General features: G+C 39.4%; 1 protein-coding gene across 1 annotated transcript; it reads right to left on the bottom strand.

Moving 5' to 3' along the window:
- Window positions 1-793: 793 nt before the first annotated feature.
- Window positions 794-21,447, bottom strand: LOC129361225 (serine/threonine-protein kinase Nek5-like). The gene is given in 26 exon segments (XM_055031971.1): window positions 794-1,130; window positions 1,587-1,707; window positions 1,794-1,877; window positions 1,966-2,140; window positions 2,211-2,294; window positions 2,493-2,503; window positions 2,506-2,560; window positions 3,271-3,366; window positions 4,150-4,230; window positions 4,326-4,347; window positions 4,349-4,437; window positions 5,441-5,519; window positions 5,786-5,986; window positions 6,793-6,851; window positions 6,948-7,057; window positions 7,572-7,662; window positions 8,459-8,545; window positions 10,101-10,214; window positions 10,494-10,548; window positions 12,100-12,196; window positions 13,404-13,464; window positions 14,662-14,745; window positions 14,833-14,930; window positions 15,123-15,219; window positions 19,756-19,892; window positions 21,278-21,447. Coding segments are annotated over 25 exon segments (2,394 nt in total). The 5' UTR covers window positions 19,879-19,892; window positions 21,278-21,447; the 3' UTR covers window positions 794-910.
- Between the last annotated feature and the right edge of the window lie 289 nt (window positions 21,448-21,736).

Below are 21,736 nucleotides of genomic sequence, written 5' to 3'. Positions count from 1 at the left end.
TGCACTACATTTAGAGTTTGTGATGACTTATGTCCTTGGAAAAATAACTAAATTACTTTACTGCAACTAAAACATCACAAGTAAAATATGAACTGATTATGTGAATAAAAGTGAGACTTTTGGCTGCTTCCATTCACTGCTGATCGGTTTTGCATAACCTTTGAACAACTTGCTAGCATAAAGTATTCCAGAGATGTTACTGCTGGAAGAAACAGGAATGCTACTGCCTGTGTGCATTAAAGGAACAGTACCGGTCAAATGCTAATTGTATTTTCCTTTTGTCACTGTTGTGTTCTGCTGGTTGCCTTAGAATAACAAAAAAAAGATGCATGTTTACATGTTCCTCAACCTTGAACATACACATGAATACAACAAGTATGAGGTACAAGTCCAAACACAAGTGAAAAGTTGTAAAATTGATTATATATTCCCCTGAAAGGTGACCATTGATTTTCTCTCAAACAATATTTGTCAAATTAACTTGAAAAGTGCCGCACATTAAATGTAGATGTATATTTCACAATGTGACTGATGATCATGGTTACATTCAGTGTTTCCCTTTGTGTTTTGGTATCAGAGGTGATGTTGAAAACTTAGTGACAGGTAGGCCACACGTTTTTTTTTTTTCATGCTTTTTTTTAGTAAATAAAGATTTTTTTACATTCTTAAAATTACATTTATATTATTGTGCACTTAAAATCAGGCTTGCCAACTATTTAGTCCAGGTGTATAACATGAATATATAGATGAGGCTTTGTGAGTCACACCACTGCAGACACTCCTTTGTAAACTTCAGAGTGAACACTTTCACACGTTTTAAGGCAGTTCATTCATCTGCTAACAAACCACTGAATCAGCCTGATGCTTATCTAAAGCTGCACTCTTGTCCGTCTGCGACTCTTCAGATTTACTAGAAACATCCGCTTGGTGAACCTTCAGACCCTGAACTGCTGACCTCTACTTGGGCTTGCTGATGACCTGAAGAGCCATCTGCTCCTCCGTCCTTCCTCTCTGCTTCTTCTCCCTCCTCCGAAGTGTTTTCTCCAGAGCTCGAGTCCTCCATGACGTAAAGGTTCCTCATGGAGTCCGCCACGGCGTCTCTCAGCTCGTCCTCCGACTCCTCAAAATTCCTGAAGATAAACACATCAGTCCTATATTTATCTACATTTAAAGATTCAGAATGAATTTTTCAGGCACATTGACTAATTTATAGCATAATCAAGTAACTACGTCAACCTTAGTTGTTATGAAAATGCTGAGTGCATCTTTGTTGATTGTGCAAGACGCTCTACTAATATTTTTCAAAGACACAGGGCTGTATAACTGAGCATCTGTTGGGGGGCGTGGCAAGCAGGATTTAAAGTGGCAGAGCCCAAAAACTGCTCATTCTGACAGGAGCTCAAAATAGCCAGAACTGAAATCTCATTATATATTTTTTAATATAATGAGATAAACATGTATGTAATAAACATGTTTATTGTTCAGCCTTAAGGTGACCTTTAATTTGAATTTGCTTTCTCTTTTTTATTTTAAATGTGTAGTTTGTACCATACTGCGTTCAGAGTGCAGTTAAAGCGTGAACTCACGTGTCATCATCATCAGACCTCGACTCCAGACGCTCTTCATCCATCTCTATGTCCGAATCCTCTTCCTCCTCTTCCTCTTCTCCTTGTCTTCCTTTCTCCTCTCCATGCGCAGCATCTAACGCTTCACAGAGGACAAACAGTTCAGCGTTCCATGTTCAGCGAATCTCTTCAGCCTTCAGTTTCTTGCTGTTGGTGTTTTGACCTGACCTGTGTCCAGACTTGGTGTGAGTTCAGCCTGAGCCAGAGCGTTCAGCAGGGAGCTGGGGGGACGGCTGGTCCACCGCCTGCGACCTGTTGGAGGGCCAGCAGGGGGAGACGTGTCAGCTATGTGGAGCTTTAAAAAATACATGGGATACTTCATTTGTTGTGCGTGCTGCACCTTCTGAAGGCTCAGTCGCTGTGCTGCAGGGAGAGTTGACGTCCATGTTGGCCAGGGCGTCCAGGAGAGTCTGAGGGGTCCTTTGGCTCCACCCCTTTCTCTCCTTTGACCAGTCTTTGAGCTTTAGCGCCTCCCCTTCCTGGAAGCTTAGCGTACGATTGAGAGGGTCCACTTCCTGTTTGGTGAGAGGAGAAGAAGAAAACTGAAGCCATGCAGCGAAAATGACTTTGTTTCAATTCTTCTACCTGCTCTTCTTCATTTTTCCTCTCCTCCTTTGCCTTTTCTTCTTTTTCTTCTTCATCCAGCCGGATTTCAAACATGATTCCCTTCTGCAGGTCCCAAACGATTTAAATGCTGTTCATTATTTTCAAAAGTCTCACCTCATTGTCTTTACTCATATATCACTGCCATGTTTGAAATATTCCTTTTAAACACCAGCTGAGATTTTCAGAAGGTGTTACATATTGTGTTTCAGTATTTGAATCAAAATGAAGCTTTTTTTTTAGGTTCAGCAGACAGAACCTCACCTTATCTTTGTTTTCTGAGAATTTCCCTCGTTTTCTTCTCCAGTCTGCCTCACAACTGCATCCATGTCCTGCAGCGGGAAGGAAACTCTGTAACCTGGTTGACTTAACAACAAATATGTAGGATTTGACAACATTTCTTTATGAATAGATACAGCTTCAAACCAAAAGAACAGATACAACACGTCTGATCACAGTGTAGCTATAAAGGCCTAAAAGCTCAGGTGAAACATTCCATACACTGAAAGACAGGTGAGCCAACTTGGAAAAAAAAAAGTTAATCAAATTAAGTTTATTAAACATAAATAAACTTGATTTGATTATTCAATAATTTCAAATCTGTCAACTTTGGTTGTCTTACATCTGACAAACAAACCTCGGTTTGTTTCGGGGGGAATTTTATGTGCAAGCTGTGAAGTTAAGTCACTCATTCCTGGTCAGTATCTCTGATACAAATGTATGGAAACTTGAATTTGAAAAAAAAAAAAAGAATGTTCTCACTAAGTTTTCTAGCATTTAGGAAACAGACATAATTTTGGTAACTCGAAGCTAAAGCAAGAAAAGTTTGGTCTGATTTGACTTGAGAGAAGGTCTTTTGATTCAGTGTATGAAATATCTGGCTTTAACTGTCCACTTCCTAAAATACTATTCAGCACAAGTTTGACACTAATTTCCAAGCTCAAGTCATGTAAATATCAAACTCACTTCAACACTACATTCTTGATATTTATTTTCTTTATTTCCAGAGGTTTCTTTTCTGTTTTTCTGTGGTTCTTCGTACCTGAGCAGGTGTTTCTTTCTGCTGTTCTTCAGCATCCGAGGCGGGCTCCGGGTCTCGTGCTTTTTCCACCACAAAGGTTCTCCGTTTGTCTTGTGGCTGATGAGTCCAGACACATGCATAAAGCCGCTGCTGTTAATTCTGTTACAGATAAAACTTGAGGTGCCTTGTGAGCTTTAGAGATGCAGCTTCATCGCACACAGCTGCTGCATCAAACATGCAGCCAAACCCAAACCCAAACCTTCTCCCCTGTGGTTTAGATGCTGAGCAGAGACTGTGTGAAAGAACCGGGTGTTAGACGTCTCAAAAAGTTCACATCGTTTACCTTTTGAACCACAAACAAGCAACAAAAAAACATTTATGTATGTTTCAGCAGAGCTCGTTTTGAACAAGGCATTTGCAAAACTATCTGGATTTATTCTGGCATCTGAAAAATCCTCCGAATGTTCTGCTGTTGTAATTTTAAATATGCCTAACATCTAGTGTTTACAACTCTTATGGGTCATTTATATGTTAGAAATTCTATGAATAGAAATATTGTTGAAAAAGTCCATGTATTTGAGTGACTCCATAATTATGTGAATCATCATGATACAGATTAATTCCACTCAGAATGACGTTTTAAAATGATTATGATTATGTTCTACTTACAGCTAAAATACCACAAGATCAACAAAAATATATATTAATAAAAAAAATAAAAAACAAACTGGGCTTAATGAATGTTTAATGAATGAATGTTTAATTCCTACAAAAATGTTTTTCAACAGGTGTCTTTATCTGACAAATTGGAACACATATTAATTTATTGACTATGTCTGTGCATATTACACAAACTCTTTGTATAAATACACTATAAATGATATAATCTAATTTGCATACCTCTGATTCAGCTTTCTGTCTCATCTGTCTCACCTCCTGATGATACTGCTGCCTGATGAGATCCAGCTGACGCAGATACTCCTACACACACACACACATACATTTCATTTTAGATATTTGGAAAACTTATTTTGATCATTTTACACATTGATGCAGTTGTTTGTTTGGTGTCTCACCTGCTGACCCTCATGTTTCTGTCTGAGGAAAGTGCTGGTTGTCAGGTAGTCCAGCTTCCTGCTCCTGGTCGCCTGGCTTCCTTTCGCTCTCAGCTGTACACGGCCGCAGACCCTGGAAATAGTAGAAAAGTCACCAAGACAAGAAGTCAACTGAGAAAAGTTCTTTAGATAGAGTAAATAGTATTTAAATAAGCGTGAAGTTGACAATATTTGTCCCTTTTCTACATATGATTCTTGATTTAATGATGCCAGTTTTAAGTTGCACTTATTTAATGATGTAAGTTTTATTTTCACATGAATGTAACACATTTATGACAACTTATTATACATCTAGATTCTTCAGTACCAACTCTTTATCAGTTAAAATCATGTTCTTAACCAACGGTTCAGTTCTTGTTCAGCTCTGAAGGATTTCCACGTACTTCTACAATAACAAATATTCTATTCCACTCTATTTTTTTCTCTTTCTGAGGCCAAATAATATTTTCATACCCAGAACTATTTCTAATGTTCACAAACTACAGTATTTTAAACTGCACAAACTGAACTGAAGATTCACTCACATCGGCATACCAAGTGCTTGAAATGGAGACCCATTTCCAGATTACAATACTTCATCTAATAATTATTTTACCACTTGGGGCAGTCTTAAGCTGTGTATGGAGACTTGAATGTTCAGCTCTAGATATTTAGGCACTCATTAATATACGGAAATAAAATTAGAGGATGTTGTCATGGCAAAAGTAATTAATCTATCCTAATGAAGTAACATACAGTTTTAGACATTTCACAAAATGGCTTTTATTCCTTGATGTTTGGTTCCATGTAAAATGTATTTTGAACAATGTAATAAAACGCTGCAGATGTCCTTTATCTGAAAGATTCACTTCCTGATAACATTTATTTATTAATCATCATTATCAACTGTCATATTTATGCATATATCTAAATCCATCCATTATAGTAATTGATGGCCTAATATTAGTGTTCACTATGCTTCCTGAAAGTTCTGAATTTTATCCAAAATGTCAAAATTGGAAAACATATATGATCAAACAAACTCAGTACAGAGGTCAGGGTTTAAGTCACCCTGATGGTACGGGGTTTGGTCTTACCAGCTGTTTTTCTGCTCTCAGTTTGTACTGGTTGGCCTCGTGTTTCCTCTGCAGGTACTCGTTACGAGCTGCAGCCACACTGAGGGACACAACAGGTGAAGGTGAGCATGTGTTACCGTGGTAATGGGAACAAGGTAAAACTCACCATCGCTTTCCACAAGTAGTGAAAAAGTTTAGAAACAATTTATTTCTGCTAGACATAAAATTGTGGCTAATTTGAGCAAATCCGGATTTGATGCAAATATTACCTCAAATGAATCAGTTTTTTAACAGAAAGTTGTAAAAACATTTTGGATATTTTTGTTGATCTTTTATAGAAATGTGCTGCTTGTTTGTGCCACCCACAGCTGGTATGGTTCCACAAGCGGACCATCTTGTTCCCAGAACTGGAGGTTCACATCTGTGACTTGCTCCAGAGCCGCAGGATCAGAAGCTGAAGGTGGAGCAACAGCAGCAGGAATGTCCTGATTCCTCCTCTGAATGACATCCAGCTGGGCATAATAGTGCAGGTAATGGCTGCCAGTCTGCCTCCCATCCAACCTGTAGCTAGAAGAACAACATATTCATCTCAGACGTTTAAGAGAATGACTGGATTGTGACAAGAACCGCTCTCTTCTCAGAGTAGTTTTTTAATCTTTTCCAATTGTCAAAGAAAACTTCTTAAAAATATAACATCCTTCATTGCTATATCTCTGATGGTAGATAAAAGGAGCACATTTCTAACAACTTTTTATTTTTGGATTGATATCAGAAATTTGCAAGAAAAAGCTCAGAAATGTTCTAAAATTTTTTCACTTTCAGAAATTTTCAAAAAGTAAAAAAAAGCCAACTTTTTAAGTATTTTGTAGATTAAACTCAAAATTTCTGAGTTTTTGCCAGCTATGTACTTTTTTTCTATCTGCTATGGTCCAAATATTGCCATCATATATGAAAATATTCTTTTGGTTTCTCAAACTTCTTCAAGGTTAACCATAATCAAACTATTAGGAAATAATCATTCACTAACACTTTACATAGCTAACACATGAGACAAGGTTTGCGTTTCTATTGCAAATGTTTTTGATATTCCACTTGAACCAAAGACAATTTTGCAATTGCAGTGTTCTTGTTAAATCAAAAATGTGATTAAAACCACACATGATAAGTCATTAAAAATCATAGTGGACACAGATGTAAACACATCCAAGTGGTAATGAGAAAAGATTTTCTAATAGATGTATTGAAATAGATTTGTTTCAATATGACTGAAAAACCACATCATCCTATTACAAAAACTTTACTAACAATTTGAGTTTTTTTTTACAGTTACTGGAAACACGCAAACTAGTTTTGAGGAGGTTTTTACTACCCACTTCTGGAACCCTGCAGATGCTCCGTCTGCAGCTGGTTTAGCTGCTTTTTGATGAAGAGGCTGCAATAGTACATAAATACAAAGTTAAACCAGCAGAAAAACGGAAAACCAAATACTGGATCGAAAACAGGGTGTATGATGCTGCTTCAGGCGTACTTTGTAGGGAGTGGTGATCAGTCTGAACGGCGCTCTGTGGTCCGGTTTAGCAGCGGGTTTCCTGCCTGCTGCCCCAGGCCGCTTTGCTGCTCTCGCCTTCTGCATCTTCTCTGGACAACAGCGGAGAAGAAAAAGGCTTTGTTTTGGTCTCAGTTTTTACATATATTGTTTGTTAAAAATAAGACATATTGAGTGTTCCATCGCAATGAATTAGGATCACTATAGATAGAAAAAAAGGAGTGAATTCCCACCATAAACATTTCTGAGCTCAAAAAGTAAAACATTTGCTAGAAAAAAAAAATCAGAAATTCTGAGATTAATTGCAAATGTCTCCAAGTTTTTTTATTTTTATTTTTTATGATTTTGGAAAGTTTCTTGGTAAGAATTTGTGTTTTTGCAATGCACAGTTAGGTTTTTCATGATACTAACTACTGTATCATTAATAGTGGATTTCATGTTAAATGTAGCCTGAATGTTTTCAAAATGGTCTATTTCTGCCAAAATCACAAAGAGCCATCTAGGAGAGTAACAATGACATTATCAGAGGTCAACACACTCTTGTTTGAAAAAATAAAAAACACACACAGTCGATGAGTTTTCACTTGGTGCTTTGTGCTGCGTTACCTGACGGCCTTGTTCTTATTTTAGCAGCATCTGATGCAGCTGCTGCTCCGTTTCGATGGGAAGCCGCGTGGTTTAAATCCCCCTGCATCGTCTGCAAACACAGAAAACCACACGCATACATAACTACACCGACAGCTCATATTTTACATCACTGCTTATGAAAGCCAATAATAATTTGACAGGTTTCATGAGAAGCAAAACAAGTGTCTTAACTCTTTGCTATGTTCTGTAGAGGCATTGGAGCTTTTTTCTTTTATAGAAAATCAGAAAACAAACGGCATAATAAAGACCAAGGAATGCAGCAGACACGTCAGTTGACGTTTTGCAGACTTTTAAAGCAGAATTAGGTTAAAACATCCTAAGCTTTAGACATCTCATGGATATCCATTTAATCCATCATATGACAATAAAATCCAATTGACAATCTGTGGCAATAGATGATGTACACAGACGTTCTGCATCCCATCTGACTGAGCTGGAGCTTGGTTCAGGACAGAGTGGGGGAAAACACAAAAATATCAGCCTGGAAAGTTGGTAGAGTCTTGCAGCTGTAACTGCAATCTAACGTGACTCTACAAAGTGTCAGTGGACATGAATATAATTTACATATTTCAAAACAAAAATAAAATTTTTGTTTTGTTTGTTTTTTTCTTCTACTGCACTATTATGGACAACTAATGGAGCTGAAATTGGTCTATCACAGAGAATAAAGTAACGTTTTGCTTTGTACTGGCGCTCTGTCTATCTAATCTATTTATGGTTTCATTAAAATTATGTTTTTAAAGAGTCTTATTTTTACCCCTGATTTTATATCTTTTTCAGGAAGGCTACCATTTATCATGTACATCCTTTCACCAACATGACGGTTTAAACAGGTGACCCATTACCTGAACGCTGATGTGTTTACTGACGTGTTTTTCTAAAAATGGACGTCGGAGGATTGAGCTCACTGAGGGTCGCTCTCGAGGGTTGACCTGAAAAAAATAAACAAACAAAAAAAAAAAAACTGTGTTTTACAAATGTGATACATTTTCGAGTATGTCCCACAAATCTATTTCACTGAACTATTAAATTAACACCTGGGACAGATTTTATGTATTTAATTTATGTTCAAAAGTTCTGAGTCGGTTTATTGTGCGAGAGAAGAGACAACTACCTCATCAGGACCTCTAACAGAATTAATTATAAGATGACAAAAATGATTGTGTTTAATAATAATAAAGTTAGTGGGTTGATAATAAAGATTTATCACCTTAGCTACTATACAGCAGGTCATTCTCTAAAGCTACCATTAGCTGTTTGCTTGTTATTGATTAGGATAGCATAGCAGCTTGTTCTAGCAATATTCAAGCATCACACTTTAACCAAAGAACTGGTCAAAAAGTTGATATTTTATACATTTTATACAAATTTTCCCAATATTAATCTTTAGAGGGTTTTTGTCTGGATCAATAAAAATTATTTATTCATTGGCAAATATTCGTAATTTAATAATCCAGGTTAAGGTTTATTCTCATTGGCAGCCTTAATATTTGACATTAAGTCCTTTTGATCCATAGTTTAGGATAAAAACCTAATTCTGCATACCAGGTTAAACCCACAACTCAACTGTGATATGTTGAGTCAATCCAGAGCTGGATTGGTAACACGTAACGCAAAAAAGTTATCAAAAATAATCTAAATTTGGTTGTTTTTAATGCAGCGGTTTTAGAGTACACCGACAAAGAAAAACGTGATTTTTTTTTTAGAGATACTAAGAAATGTGTATTTCTAAGAGCGATGTCTCCAGAGGACAATAGAGACTCTATAGAATCACAAGAAGCTCAGGATAATAAACAGCTGCTTAAACCGTTTGTGACATTCTGTCATTTACACCAAGTGATTATAAATTAATCCAACCTGCTGCCGCCAACGGCCTTTCAAGAGAGAACAACTATAATCCCATATTACAGGCTCTTTGATCCCTGAATTGCACAGCAAATTGTGCTGGCTTTTATTCAAGTCATGAAATCGGCTTCATAGTCTCTGTGAAATTCTCACTTCCTATGAATTCTCTAGGAATGTCGGGTCCAAATGGAACGCCTCCGTTCAGTTGGGAAAAGAAACAGGAAAAACTGCGAAAACTCAAAAATCTCAAACAGAAAACAAAAACGTCATTGTTAAAGCTTTTTCGCAACTAAAGTTCTGGTGTCTTGTATGCTTAATGTTAAAATAAGCTGAAGTTCTAAATTATTCTTATCTTCTAAAAATGTTGTGAAAGAGTTAACTAAGACCTGCTAAAGGGAATTATATAAAATAGGCTACTGAAGCAAAAAGAAAAGAAATAGACCTAGTAGCAAACACTTTTTACTACTGACTGAAGTATCACTTCTGTATGATGAGTCATTTTCAACCTGATAACCAAGTCTGATCCACTGACACCCTGTCAAGACCTGATTCTTGTTTGTACCTGCTGTGTGACTTCACTTGTTCTTGTCGTGTTACGTAAACGCTGCAACAAAAGAGACAAGAGTCAAGAGTGTGTCCGACCTTGAAGAGCTGGGTAAGCAGCAGGCGAAGGTCGTGGGAGTAGCGGCTGGGGACAGGTGCGTAGTGGCCTCTGCAGATCTTGCTGACCAGCTGCCTCAGGCTGTTGCCCTCGAACTGTTAGAGGAGACCACAATTAGTAAATAAGACTGGGACAAAAAGATGCTAACATTCAATTAATTTAACAACAACAAATACATTTTTAAAGAGGCAATAGTCAACATAATGTAATTAACTATGTTACATTAAGTTGTAAGAAAAATGCTATAGTATCAAATATGACTTAAAAGAAATTTGACTTTGTGTTTTTATAGATGGATGGACAATGGCAGTGTTAGCTTAGCGTTTATGAAGTGGTGAGGGTAACAAAGCGTTTGCCGGTGTGGCAGAGCTCACTGGATGCCTCAGGGTGCAGAGTTCATAGAGGACACAAGCGAGAGACCAGATATCTCTGCAGAAGCAAAAACATAAGCAAAAGGAAATATTTATCAACCTCAGTCAATTTTACTGAAACTCTCCCTGGTTTTAATTACACCATTTCACAAACATCCTCCCTGCTAAGTACATCTTACACGCCACCTGTTGAAAAAGCATGCGGTTTGTCATCATCTCACACCCTTCAGCCAAAGTCATAAACCTGGAGGGAGAAAACAAAGTTAAATGCAATGACATTAGACAGCCAACAGAGGGAAGATAACTGTCTTCAGGTATTTGTTTTTTCTGGCTCAGTCAAGTATCTGACAGATCTTCACTGTACGTTGACGTTTTGAGAAGAGGGAAGGTAAACGGTTCGAAAGGGTCAGGATTATATCCACCTCAAAATGTCGCTGCTAAGAGTCTCGAGTAGAAAGAAGAGGAAGTCAGTTTGACCTCAGGTTCACAAAACGGGAACAGAAGAGAGCGGATGAAATAACAGAGACAGACAGTTTATTTGATTTGAAACACACAAACAAGAAATAATAACTGTTGCAGTCAATCAACTCTCCAACTTCAACCAACGAGCTTCAAACCAAGGTCAAATAGAAGTAATTTATAAGTGTTATGTAGACTGAACAGATGAAGGCTGAAGATATTCAGTTTATCCCAGTGTGAGATGTTCAGATCAGACAATCTAGATATGAGCAGACAGAAAGTGTGTTCCTCTGTATGTGTCTGCACTCGCTGTCAGGATGAAACCCCTCTGGGTGGACTGCTGCTCTACTGGGTCATAATGACATGATTACACAACCAGGCCTCATTACTGCGCTCACACATGATCGTCCAACAGAGACAGACATGACAACCAACACACTCAGTCAGGGCCAGAGCTCCACCCATGTGGCGCCCCTGTCCAGGCCCGCTGTAGTCATCACAAGGCAGCAGAAATTTTGGACGGACTTCAAACAACTCCGCCCTCATTGTGAGGAATTTTATTTCACGGCTAATTCAATGGAAACGTAGCGCTTGGTGAAACATTAATTATTTTCTCCGAACTACTGAAGAACAGCCCACAGATTCCGACAAGATAGTAAACTTTCTGTGAAGTTGATGTCATTAACAAGTTTAATAATAGTAAAAAAACAAAAAACCCTGAATACAAATGTAAAACCCCACAGAAGTGTTTCTGGTGTGTTGGCTTTCATATTTCATATTAATCATTGACCTGGTTGTAATTCTCTACAGGAACATTTGTTGGCCCTTAGTATGCAAATTCTCTTGAACCAGCAGCAACGTGACAGGCAGGCCGCAGCATGTAGATCCACTCCAAGGTAAAAAAAAAAACAGAAAGTAAAAAATGGCAGACGGTACAGTGAGGGCAGAGTTAACGGGTAAGATAAAACTCAGAGAATCTCAGTGACACTAAGGTGAGGCGATCATTTTCAGTGTCTCCTGCCGTATCTTAGATCGCTGTCAGGTCGGAACGACTAAACACGAAAGAATTTCTGGGCTGCTGACTCCACATTCTCCACCAGGATCTCCAGATAAAAGGCTGCACTCATCCTGTAGTCAGTTTTGTACGTACGTTTTGTTGTTGTAGGGCCGACTCTCGCAGATCTCTGGTGAGAGGTAGTATGGCGTCCCGACACAAGTCCTGGCCATCTCCAGAGTGCTAAACAGAAAAAATAAAATAAATAACAATCAGCCCACCCTCAGTTACACCTCTATACAGAGACAAACTGGATAAAAGAAAGACTGGCTAGTTTTAAAATATGAGCTTTAAGAATTTTTGGACCTTTTATCTCTTGTCTTTAGCTAAAAAGAACTTAGATTTTTAATTGTAGATATAACAACAAATTCAGGTTAATACCAGTTTGTTTGTTTTCATTTTTTCCCTGCTGTATGTGCATTGCATTTCTAGTGTGACACTAAAAGTGTCATGAATACGTTTTCACATCACTTTGTGGGAAATTATGTGCTTTTTCATCAATTCTGATCCTCTTTTGGTTACATTTTATGTTTGTCTTTATAAATCATAGAATAGAAATAAAACAGAGGTTCTTTAAAGATGATGACAAATTTCAGAGAGATTACCATTATAAATAATTTGTTTTTAATCTAAAAACAAGTTTTATTTGGCTGCCTTGAGAGCAGAAATTACTCTTTAGGCTGTAAAGTGACAAACTCCTGGTGTAAAGTATATTTTCAGAGCCAAATCTAGTTTGAGGAGCTACACTGCAAAAACATAAAATCTGACCAAATATTTTTGGTCTCATTTCAAGTGAACATCTCTTAGTACATTTGAAATAAGGCAAAACTAACTTACAAGTAACTTTTCAGCAAGATACCGAAGCTCGTTTTCAGTCAATAATTTGGTGATAGTGATGAAAAAGTTAAAAGTAGAATCATTTCATTTCAAGTGTATTAATATCTTTGTGCCAGAAATCAGATCAGAAATACTTGGTAAGAGTTTTGTTTTTCCAGTGCTTGACAAGAAGGTTTGCTGTCCTGTCCCTCTTTAATAATTCATATCTACAAAATTCCTCCTTTTCTTGCGGCATGTAGAAGTACGACAGTCACTCCAAAACAGAACGCCTTCCTTTTCTGCCTTCTACATCTCTCTATGTAATCAAAGTCACAAAAAATGAAGAAGCTTTTTCTTCTGTACACTATAGACAATAATCACACTTTATCGTACCATTGAACCGACTGTTGCAATCAAATGCCACCAGCCGGCTACCATTTCCACACCCTTGTGTTTACTTGTCCGAGTTGACAGTTTGAGGAATGCTAATCAGTTGTTTGGAGCTCCTCCATGACTTACGGTGGACTTGCCGACAAGCAGCCGCTTCGTGTGTGTGAGGATCACACTCACTTAACTTACTCAAATTCTTGCGATACCAAAGTCCCCCAGCTTTACTTTCATCCCTCCACTGGTTAGGAAGATATTCTAGGCAAGAGAGAGAGTGCAGGAATGAAAACAGATTTGTGTGTGTGTTTGCGTGTGTAAACTGATACGACTGATGAAACAGAGAGATGGCTGTGAACAGAAATGCAGTGTGTTGTCATCTTGCTGAGTTATTCTAGGAGCTGGCACACACAGAGGTCTTTGTTCAGAGCAGGACTGACCTCAGGACGGTTCTGTTGTGCAATTAAAGAGCTCTGTAATGATAATGCTTGTTAATTAATGAGCTTCACCCCAGAGACAAGATGTTGACAACGTTTATAGACACACAGCAATAAATACTGCGCAAATGATCTTTTCCAAAACACCACAAAAAATGTAACTGTTTTTTTCTCCCCCTCGAGTTTTTCCTACATCAGACATTTTTTCTTGAGCTCGATAAATTTGAATTAGAAGGAATTAAGCAACTGTAAAATGGGACAATAAGTTCAGAGTGTGCAAATCAACATATGGAATGATGTCATCAGGTTATGTCAAATCCCCTTCTTTCATTTTTTCATCAGCTCAGATTGTTCAACATGATGCTGCCATTACCATGTTTTAACATGAGTATGGTGTGATGCGGGATAATATGAAGACAGAATGCAAGTGAGTTTTCAGAGTATCATTTATAAAGGCAAATTGAAAACAATGTGTTAATTTTCCTAAATTAATCACTTTTCACTTCTTTCTTTTGATTCACCATATAAAATCCCGATAAACAGACTGTAGTTTGTGGATGTAATAAAAGTGTAAAGGTTTAAAATATCTGAGAATTAAACAGACTAAATAAGAAATACAAAATGACAGCTGTGAAATTTTCAGAAAAGATCCTAAAACAGTTTTAGTCACTGGAAAAACAAATTGAGTCCAAACTGTTTCAAATCTACAGTGGAACTTCAATGAAACTTTGTAAATAATAAAAAGATTGTTGTGTCATGCTGAAATAAACTTTCTTTAAATTATGCAAATAAACTTTAATTTGACCTTTTTATTGACCTTCCTGTGAGTGATGCAGTTCAAATAGACGATAAAAACATGGTTTTATCTTTGTAAGTTCAGCAGATTCACTCAGAAAAATATCCCTACAACGCTAAAACCTGTTTGTTTGTCTGATAGAAAAAGAGTGATGCAAAGTTAAAAAAAAAAGTGTTTCAGTAATCTTTAGTTTTATTTTTAGTCTTTCTTTTAGGCGTGTTTCACCTGAGATTTGATGTCTCTGTGAAGAATCTTCCGGTCGTGGATGTGCTTGAGGCCCAGGCAGATCTGGATGAACCAGTCCACAATCTGAGAAACAAAAAGTTCACTTTTTTTCCTCCTCCGTCTGACAGGGAGCCCGGCCTCTTGTAACATCCAGGCTCAGATTTCAGCTACCTGGGCCTCAGAGAAAGGAATTCCTCTCTGCATGTTGATCTTCTTCAGCAGATCTCCTCCATTGCAGTACTCCATCACTATGTACAGACTGCCCTTCTCTGCACACAGAAAAGTTTTCCAAGTGGTTCGTTTCTGACAGGAAATGACAGTCATCTCAAAGATAGTAAAACAATGTGACGGGAGCATAAATGTTGCTTCACACCTAAATCTACTAGAGATACGAAACATATATGGCTGAATTGTGGATCAGTGGGCCTGAAAAATGCTCTGGAAGGAAGATCTGCTCCGACCTTGAAATGTATTGATGAAAGAAACGATGTTTGGGTGTTTCATCTGTGACAGGAGAGTCACTTCTTTCTTAGAGGCTTCTTTCTCCTTCGCTGACATCTGGACAATAAACACACATAATGGTCAATGAGACAGCCCTAAAAGTGAATGAAGAGGGATTTTTCAAACTGGTTGGATTTTATTATATTGTAGAGACATTTTTGTTTCTAGATTCCAACATATTTCATAGGTGAGGCATTTTAATATGGGTTTTGCAGGCATATAGTGATGTTTTATGGCATAGTCAAGTAACTTTTAACATCAGTTGTTATAAAACTGCCATATATATATATATATATATATATATATATATATATATATATATATATATATATATATATATATATATATATATATATATAATATATATATATATCTCGCTGACTGGATAGCTCAATACATAAGGCATCAGTATATCACCCGAGAGGGCAGGGTTCAAATCCAGTCTGGGTCCTTAGGCAAGACCCTTCAAGCTACTGCCTACCTCATACCATGAGAGATACTAAGTTGCATAACATGCCGGCTCAGACGTCGCCCGGCCAAACAGGTCTGCGTCAGGTGTTGGGGAACCAGAGCACCTTGATGACAAATGGGCTACTGGAACAAGACGGAAATGGGCGAGAGATGAAAATGTGGATCTGTTGGAATGCTACTACTCAAGTAACCCTAGTGAGAGGTTACATGCAAAGACTGGGGAAGGAATGGTTACTTCGACATCCCCAGTCAACACTAAGCGCTAAACAACTAGTAGCTCAGTGTTCCAACATCCGCAAACGGCAACTGCTATCACAACTTGAGATTGACGAGATACAACACAAATGCTACGGCAAAAGGGAGGAACCCGGATGTCAGGACTGTGGGGACTTAACTACAAGTCCCCACCCAGTGAGGGGATACACGGCCCCAATGAGCGAAACAGAGCTGAACGAGACAGCTGCTGACCTGAGAGAGAGAATCATGACCCGAATGACAACCAGGCCTCCCCGGCGCCAATTACAACGGCTGAGTGAAGTACCATCAGAAAGTCTCATTGAGAATGTGAATGCAGCATTGAGAACGATCCCTACCAACACCATAACAGAAACCAATGAGCTGATCTACAACTCAGCATCAGTGATCCTTGAGATACTTGGCTATAAGAGCAACCATGAGACCCAATACCCACCATGGAAAAGACGGTTAGAGGCTAAAATCAAGGTAACAAGAAGGGAAGTGAGCCAACTGTCAGAGCTCCACAAGGGTGCAATGAAAAGACCAGTACCCAGAAAGTACAGCCAGATGCCCATACCTGAAGCACTCGAGACTGCCAAACAGAGGCTCCAAGCCTTGTCCAGCCGCCTAAAGAGATACACAAGGGAGAATGAATCCAGAAGGATTAACCGGCTCTTCTCCACTCAACCAGCTAAGGTGTACTCTCAATGGCAGGGTAACAATAACAACAGAGCAGACCCACCAAGGCTGGAGACGGAACAATACTGGAAAGGCATATGGGAAAGGGAGGCGTCCCACAACAGCAATGCACAGTGGCTGATCTCTCTACGAGAGGACCACAGCAACCTCCCTGAGCAAGCCCCGGTAACCATCACTGTGACAGATGTCCAAGAAAGAGTCTCAGGTATGAAAAACTGGACAGCACCAGGGCCTGACATGATCCATGCCTACTGGCTAAAGAAACTCACTGCTCTCCATGAGCGAATGGCAGCCCAAATGAACCAGCTGCTACAAAGTGGGACTCACCCTGAATGGTTAACTGAAGGGCGGACAATCCTAATCCAGAAGGATCCATCAAAGGGTCCAGTCCCACCCAACTACCGACCAATAACCTGCCTCTCCACAACCTGGAAGCTCATGTCAGGCATCATAGCGGCCAAGATAAGCAAACACATGGATAAACACATGAGCACGGCACAGAAGGGTATCGGTGTAAATACCAGAGGAGCCAAACACCAACTCCTCGTAGACCGCACAGTTGCCCGAGACTGCAAAACACACCACCAACCTGTGCATGGCTTGGATTGATTACAAGAAAGCCTATGACTCAATGCCGCATACTTGGATCATTGAATGCTTAGAGATGTATAACATCAACAGGACTCTGAGAGCCTTCATTGCAAACTCGATGAGGCTGTGGAAAACCACCCTTGAAGCCAACTGCAAACCACTTGCACAAGTGTCCATCAAATGTGGCATATACCAAGGAGATGCTCTGTCCCCGCTACTGTTCTGCATAGGCCTGAACCCCCTCAGCCAAGTTATCAACTGGCTACGGATACAGACTCAAAAATGGGGCCAATATCAGTCACCTACTCTACATGGATGACATCAAGCTGTACGCCAAGTGTGAGCGAGACATCGACTCACTGATCCACACCACCAGGATCTACAGCACTGACATTGGGATGTCATTCGGACTAGAGAAATGTGGTCGGCTGGTCACAAGAGGGGGAAGGTCATCCACACAGAAGGGGTCTCACTCCCAGAAGGAACAATAGCAGACATAGAGGACAGTTACAAGTACCTAGGTATACCACAAGCAAATGGCAACCTCGATGAGGTCACAAGGAAAGGAGCCACAGCTAAATACCTCCAACGAATAAGGCAAGTCCTGAGAAGCCAGCTCAATGGCAAGAACAAAATCTGTGCGATAAACAGCTATGCCTTGCCAGTAATCAGATACCCTGCTGGAATAATTAGCTGGCCAAAGGAGGAGATAAAAGCCACAGATATTAAGACCAGAAAGCTACTAACAATGCATGGAGGGTTCCATCCCAAATCCAGCACCCTGAGACTGTACACGAGCCGCAAGGACGGAGGCAGAGGACTAGTGAGTGTGAGAACCACTGTCCAGGACGAAACAACTAAGATCCATAAATACATCAGGGACAAAGCCTCAACAGACAATGTGCTCAGTGAATGTCTCAGACAACAGGGAACGGAGGTTGAGGTGCCAGAGATACCATCATGGGAGGACAAACCCCTACATGGGATGTACCACCAGCAAATAACCCAAGTGGCTGATATCAGTAAATCCTACCAATGGCTGGAAAAAGCTGGACTCAAGGACAGCACAGAGGCCCTCATCCTGGCAGCCCAGGAACAGGCCCTAAACACCAGAGCAATAGAGGCCCAGATCTACCACACCAGACAAGACCCAAGGTGTAGGTTGTGCAAGGAGGCCCCTGAGACAGTCCAGCACATCACAGCAGGGTGCAAGATACTGGCAGGGAAAGCGTACATGGAGCGACATAACCAAGTGGCAGGCATAGTGTACAGAAACATCTGTGCAGAATATGGACTGGAAACCCCAAGATCAAAGTGGGAAACACCCCCAAAGGTGGTGGAGAACGCCAGAGCTAAGATCCTGTGGGACTTCCAGATCCAGACAGACAAAATGGTAATGGCGAACCAACCAGACATTGTCGTAGTGGATAAACATCAGAGGAAAGCCGTTGTGGTAGATGTAGCAATACCAAGTGATTGCAACATCAGGAAAAAGGAGCACGAGAAACTAGAGAAATACCAGGGCCTCAGGGAGGAACTGGAGAGGGCCTGGAAGGTGAAGACCACAGTGGTGCCTGTGGTCATCGGTGCCCTCGGGGCAGTAACCCCCAAACTGGAGCAGTGGCTACAACAGATCCCAGGAACAACATCAGACATCTCAGTCCAGAAATGTGCAGTCCTTGGCACAGCCAAGATACTGCGCAGAACCCTCAAGCTCCCAGGCCTCTGGTAGAGGACCCGAGCTCAGAGGATAAGAACCACCCGCGGTGGGTGAGAAGGGAACTTTTTTATTTTTATATATATATATATATATATATATATATATATATATATATATATATATATATATATATATATATATATATATATATATATATATATATATATATCAAATATGACTTAAAAAGAAATTTGACTTTGTAATTTAATGCCTTGAAATTGGGCCTCTGTCTCTTTAAAAACTTCTGCTCTTTTTGTAACTCCGCCTTCAGGCCTACTCAATTATCCCTTCAACAACGTTTTGAGCAGTGCTCCAACCACTGAGAAGTAGCTCCTATAATGAGCTCAGCAGATTCACAGTTCCACTGGGTGTTTGCTAATTGCTGCTGGCTAGTCTGAAGGAGCTGGGTGAGGAGGACGGCTTTGTGAGGTGGAAGATCGGTAGCCTGGAAACTGCACCCACATATTCTTCCAAGCTGAACGGTTGCCATGGGAGATTAAAGGACTTCTCAAACATTCGCAAAAGAATTAAAGTTATTTTTTGATGACGGAAAGCTCAAACTTGTCAATTTCACCTAGTACTGCCCCTTTAATACATCTGAAATAAATACTTGTTTTATTTCAAACTGCAAAGACAATCAGGAAAACAAAATATTCCTAATTATATTGATATAATTTGGGATATTTGATAAGAAATGTTATTGTAAAATCTGAGAAATGTCCATTCATTTTTAAAGTAGATATTACAATTCATTCAGTAATTTTGATCTTTCTTATGTTTTTGGGTGTTATCAAACTGTTGTTCACTGTAGACATATGCCACTTGTGGTTTCCCGAGCAGACTGGTCTGCGGGCAGTGTGCTGTTGTTCCTGTACCTTCCTCAGGCTGATCTGCTTCACCACGCAGTTCCCGTCTCCATCTCCCCGTTTGTCTCTGACGAGTAAGGCTCTCCCAAACGCACCTTCTCCGATCTGCCGGATAACCTCATAGTCATTCATAACGCCTGGAAATGCTGCCACGCACACAACACAGGATTATCAGCCAGGCGTCAGCTGTGCCAGAAACAAGCTGTTAGCTACAGCATATTTACATTTTGTCTCACTGTCTGCAGTCAAATCAGACCACACTTCTCTTGGTTTTGGGTCAGTTAAAATATCAACTAAGCCAGCCCACTTAAGACCCAACCAAAATAATTTCTATTTGCTAAATCCCACAATAGAAATAATACCTCAAATATTTATTTATGATTGTCTTCTTCTCCTTCTTCTTGGATTTACTGGCGGTTGGCAACAAACCTTTAGTAGCATTAATGTGTGGTTTGTGATGGTCTATCTCGATATCTTGACCACATTTTGGACATCTCTGCATCCCTTTACAAACTGCTGATATGTGACCTTTGACATTTTAAACAACAAAGTGGTGGCCTGTCTGAAAACTGAGATAACCTATTTTGATGTTTTGTGGCAACTCTTTTTCTTCAAATTCACTGAGGATTGACAAACTTCCTACTTTTTCTCCATTTATTGTTTTTGACAATAATAATTGTCAGAGCAAAAAGCTCCTACAATACTTCTCTTAATTTGATCAAGATCTTCGTCTAGCAGTGGTGTCAAATTCCAGTCCTCAAGGGCCGGGGTCTTCCAGCTTTTAGATGTGCCTCTGCTGCACCACACCTGAATAGAGTAATTAGGTCATTAAGGCTCTGGAGAACTGATGTACACAATGAGGAGGTAATTAAGCCATTTCATTCCAGTGTTTTGTACCTGTGGCGCATATAAAAACTGCAGGACAGCGGCTCTTGAGGACTGGACTTTGACACCTGTGATCTAGCGGGATCCCATAAATCACTCATCTAATTATTTTACTCTCTCCCATGATTTTTTTTCTCCAATAGTTTTTTGTTTGTTTGTTTGTTTTTTTACAGATAGTATCAACATTTAAAGCCTCATTCTTTTGCTCTTCATTTTTACAAACTACCAATAGGTGTCCATCTCTCAAAATCTTTACCATTTCAACATCTCCACTTTTCTTTTTAATTTCTCTTGACACCACGATGGGGCTGATGTTACCCTGTTCTTCCTCGTTCTTAAGTTTTAACATTATTTTAAATTCCTCCCTCACAACTTTCCTTTCTTCTTCTGAACTACTTCCTTCTAGTTCTCTAATTCCCTTTTTTATTTATTCTTCCACGTCCTATCCCTTTCAATTGTATATGTATTATATATATATATATATGTGTGTGTGTGTGTATCATACTAATAGCTTGAACTGAGTTCCCTATTAAGTTCATGTCCGTTGCCATGGATACGGCAACACAGTTAGCAAGCTAGCTAAACTTTCCTTGTCCGGACGAAGAGGCTTCCTTTTTAATGTTTTTAAAGAAATAAGTTTACTTACGGGTTTGGGACTTCACAGTCGCAGTACAGTTAACATGACTGAGAGGGTGGGGGAGGAAAGGAGCGATAACAAGTTGAAGAGCCGCGAGACGTCACAGTAATGTCCGTCTTTCGACCCAAAAAACTAAAAAAATATAAGCTGCAGTACGGCGAGCAAGAGAAGGTACCGCGGAGAACACTGGGAGATGTAGTTGTTTTCCCACATCATAGGTAGAAAGCTCACGGTTCCCTTCAGAAGGGTGGATTTCAAACGTTGTTAAGCATCTTAGAATGCTGTTCCTTTTAATAATTGTAGTGTTAAACAATGTCTCTTTAAACGCGACTGAGAGTTATTTGGTGTGGCATTTGCAATATCAAAGAAAGATTACCTTGAGTAAATATAAACATTAAAGTCTCAAACATAAAAAATAAAACTAATTTCTAATATAAGTGTGATGTGAAAACCGTCCTCTGGACTTTC

This window comes from Poeciliopsis prolifica, unplaced genomic scaffold (assembly GCF_027474105.1).
Source record: "Poeciliopsis prolifica strain line A6 unplaced genomic scaffold, Auburn_PproV2 SCAFFOLD007, whole genome shotgun sequence".
In the NCBI taxonomy this organism is placed as follows: Eukaryota; Metazoa; Chordata; class Actinopteri; order Cyprinodontiformes; family Poeciliidae; genus Poeciliopsis; species Poeciliopsis prolifica.
Note: the sequence above shows the minus strand (reverse complement) of the source record. Positions and strands in the feature narration are given on the sequence as shown.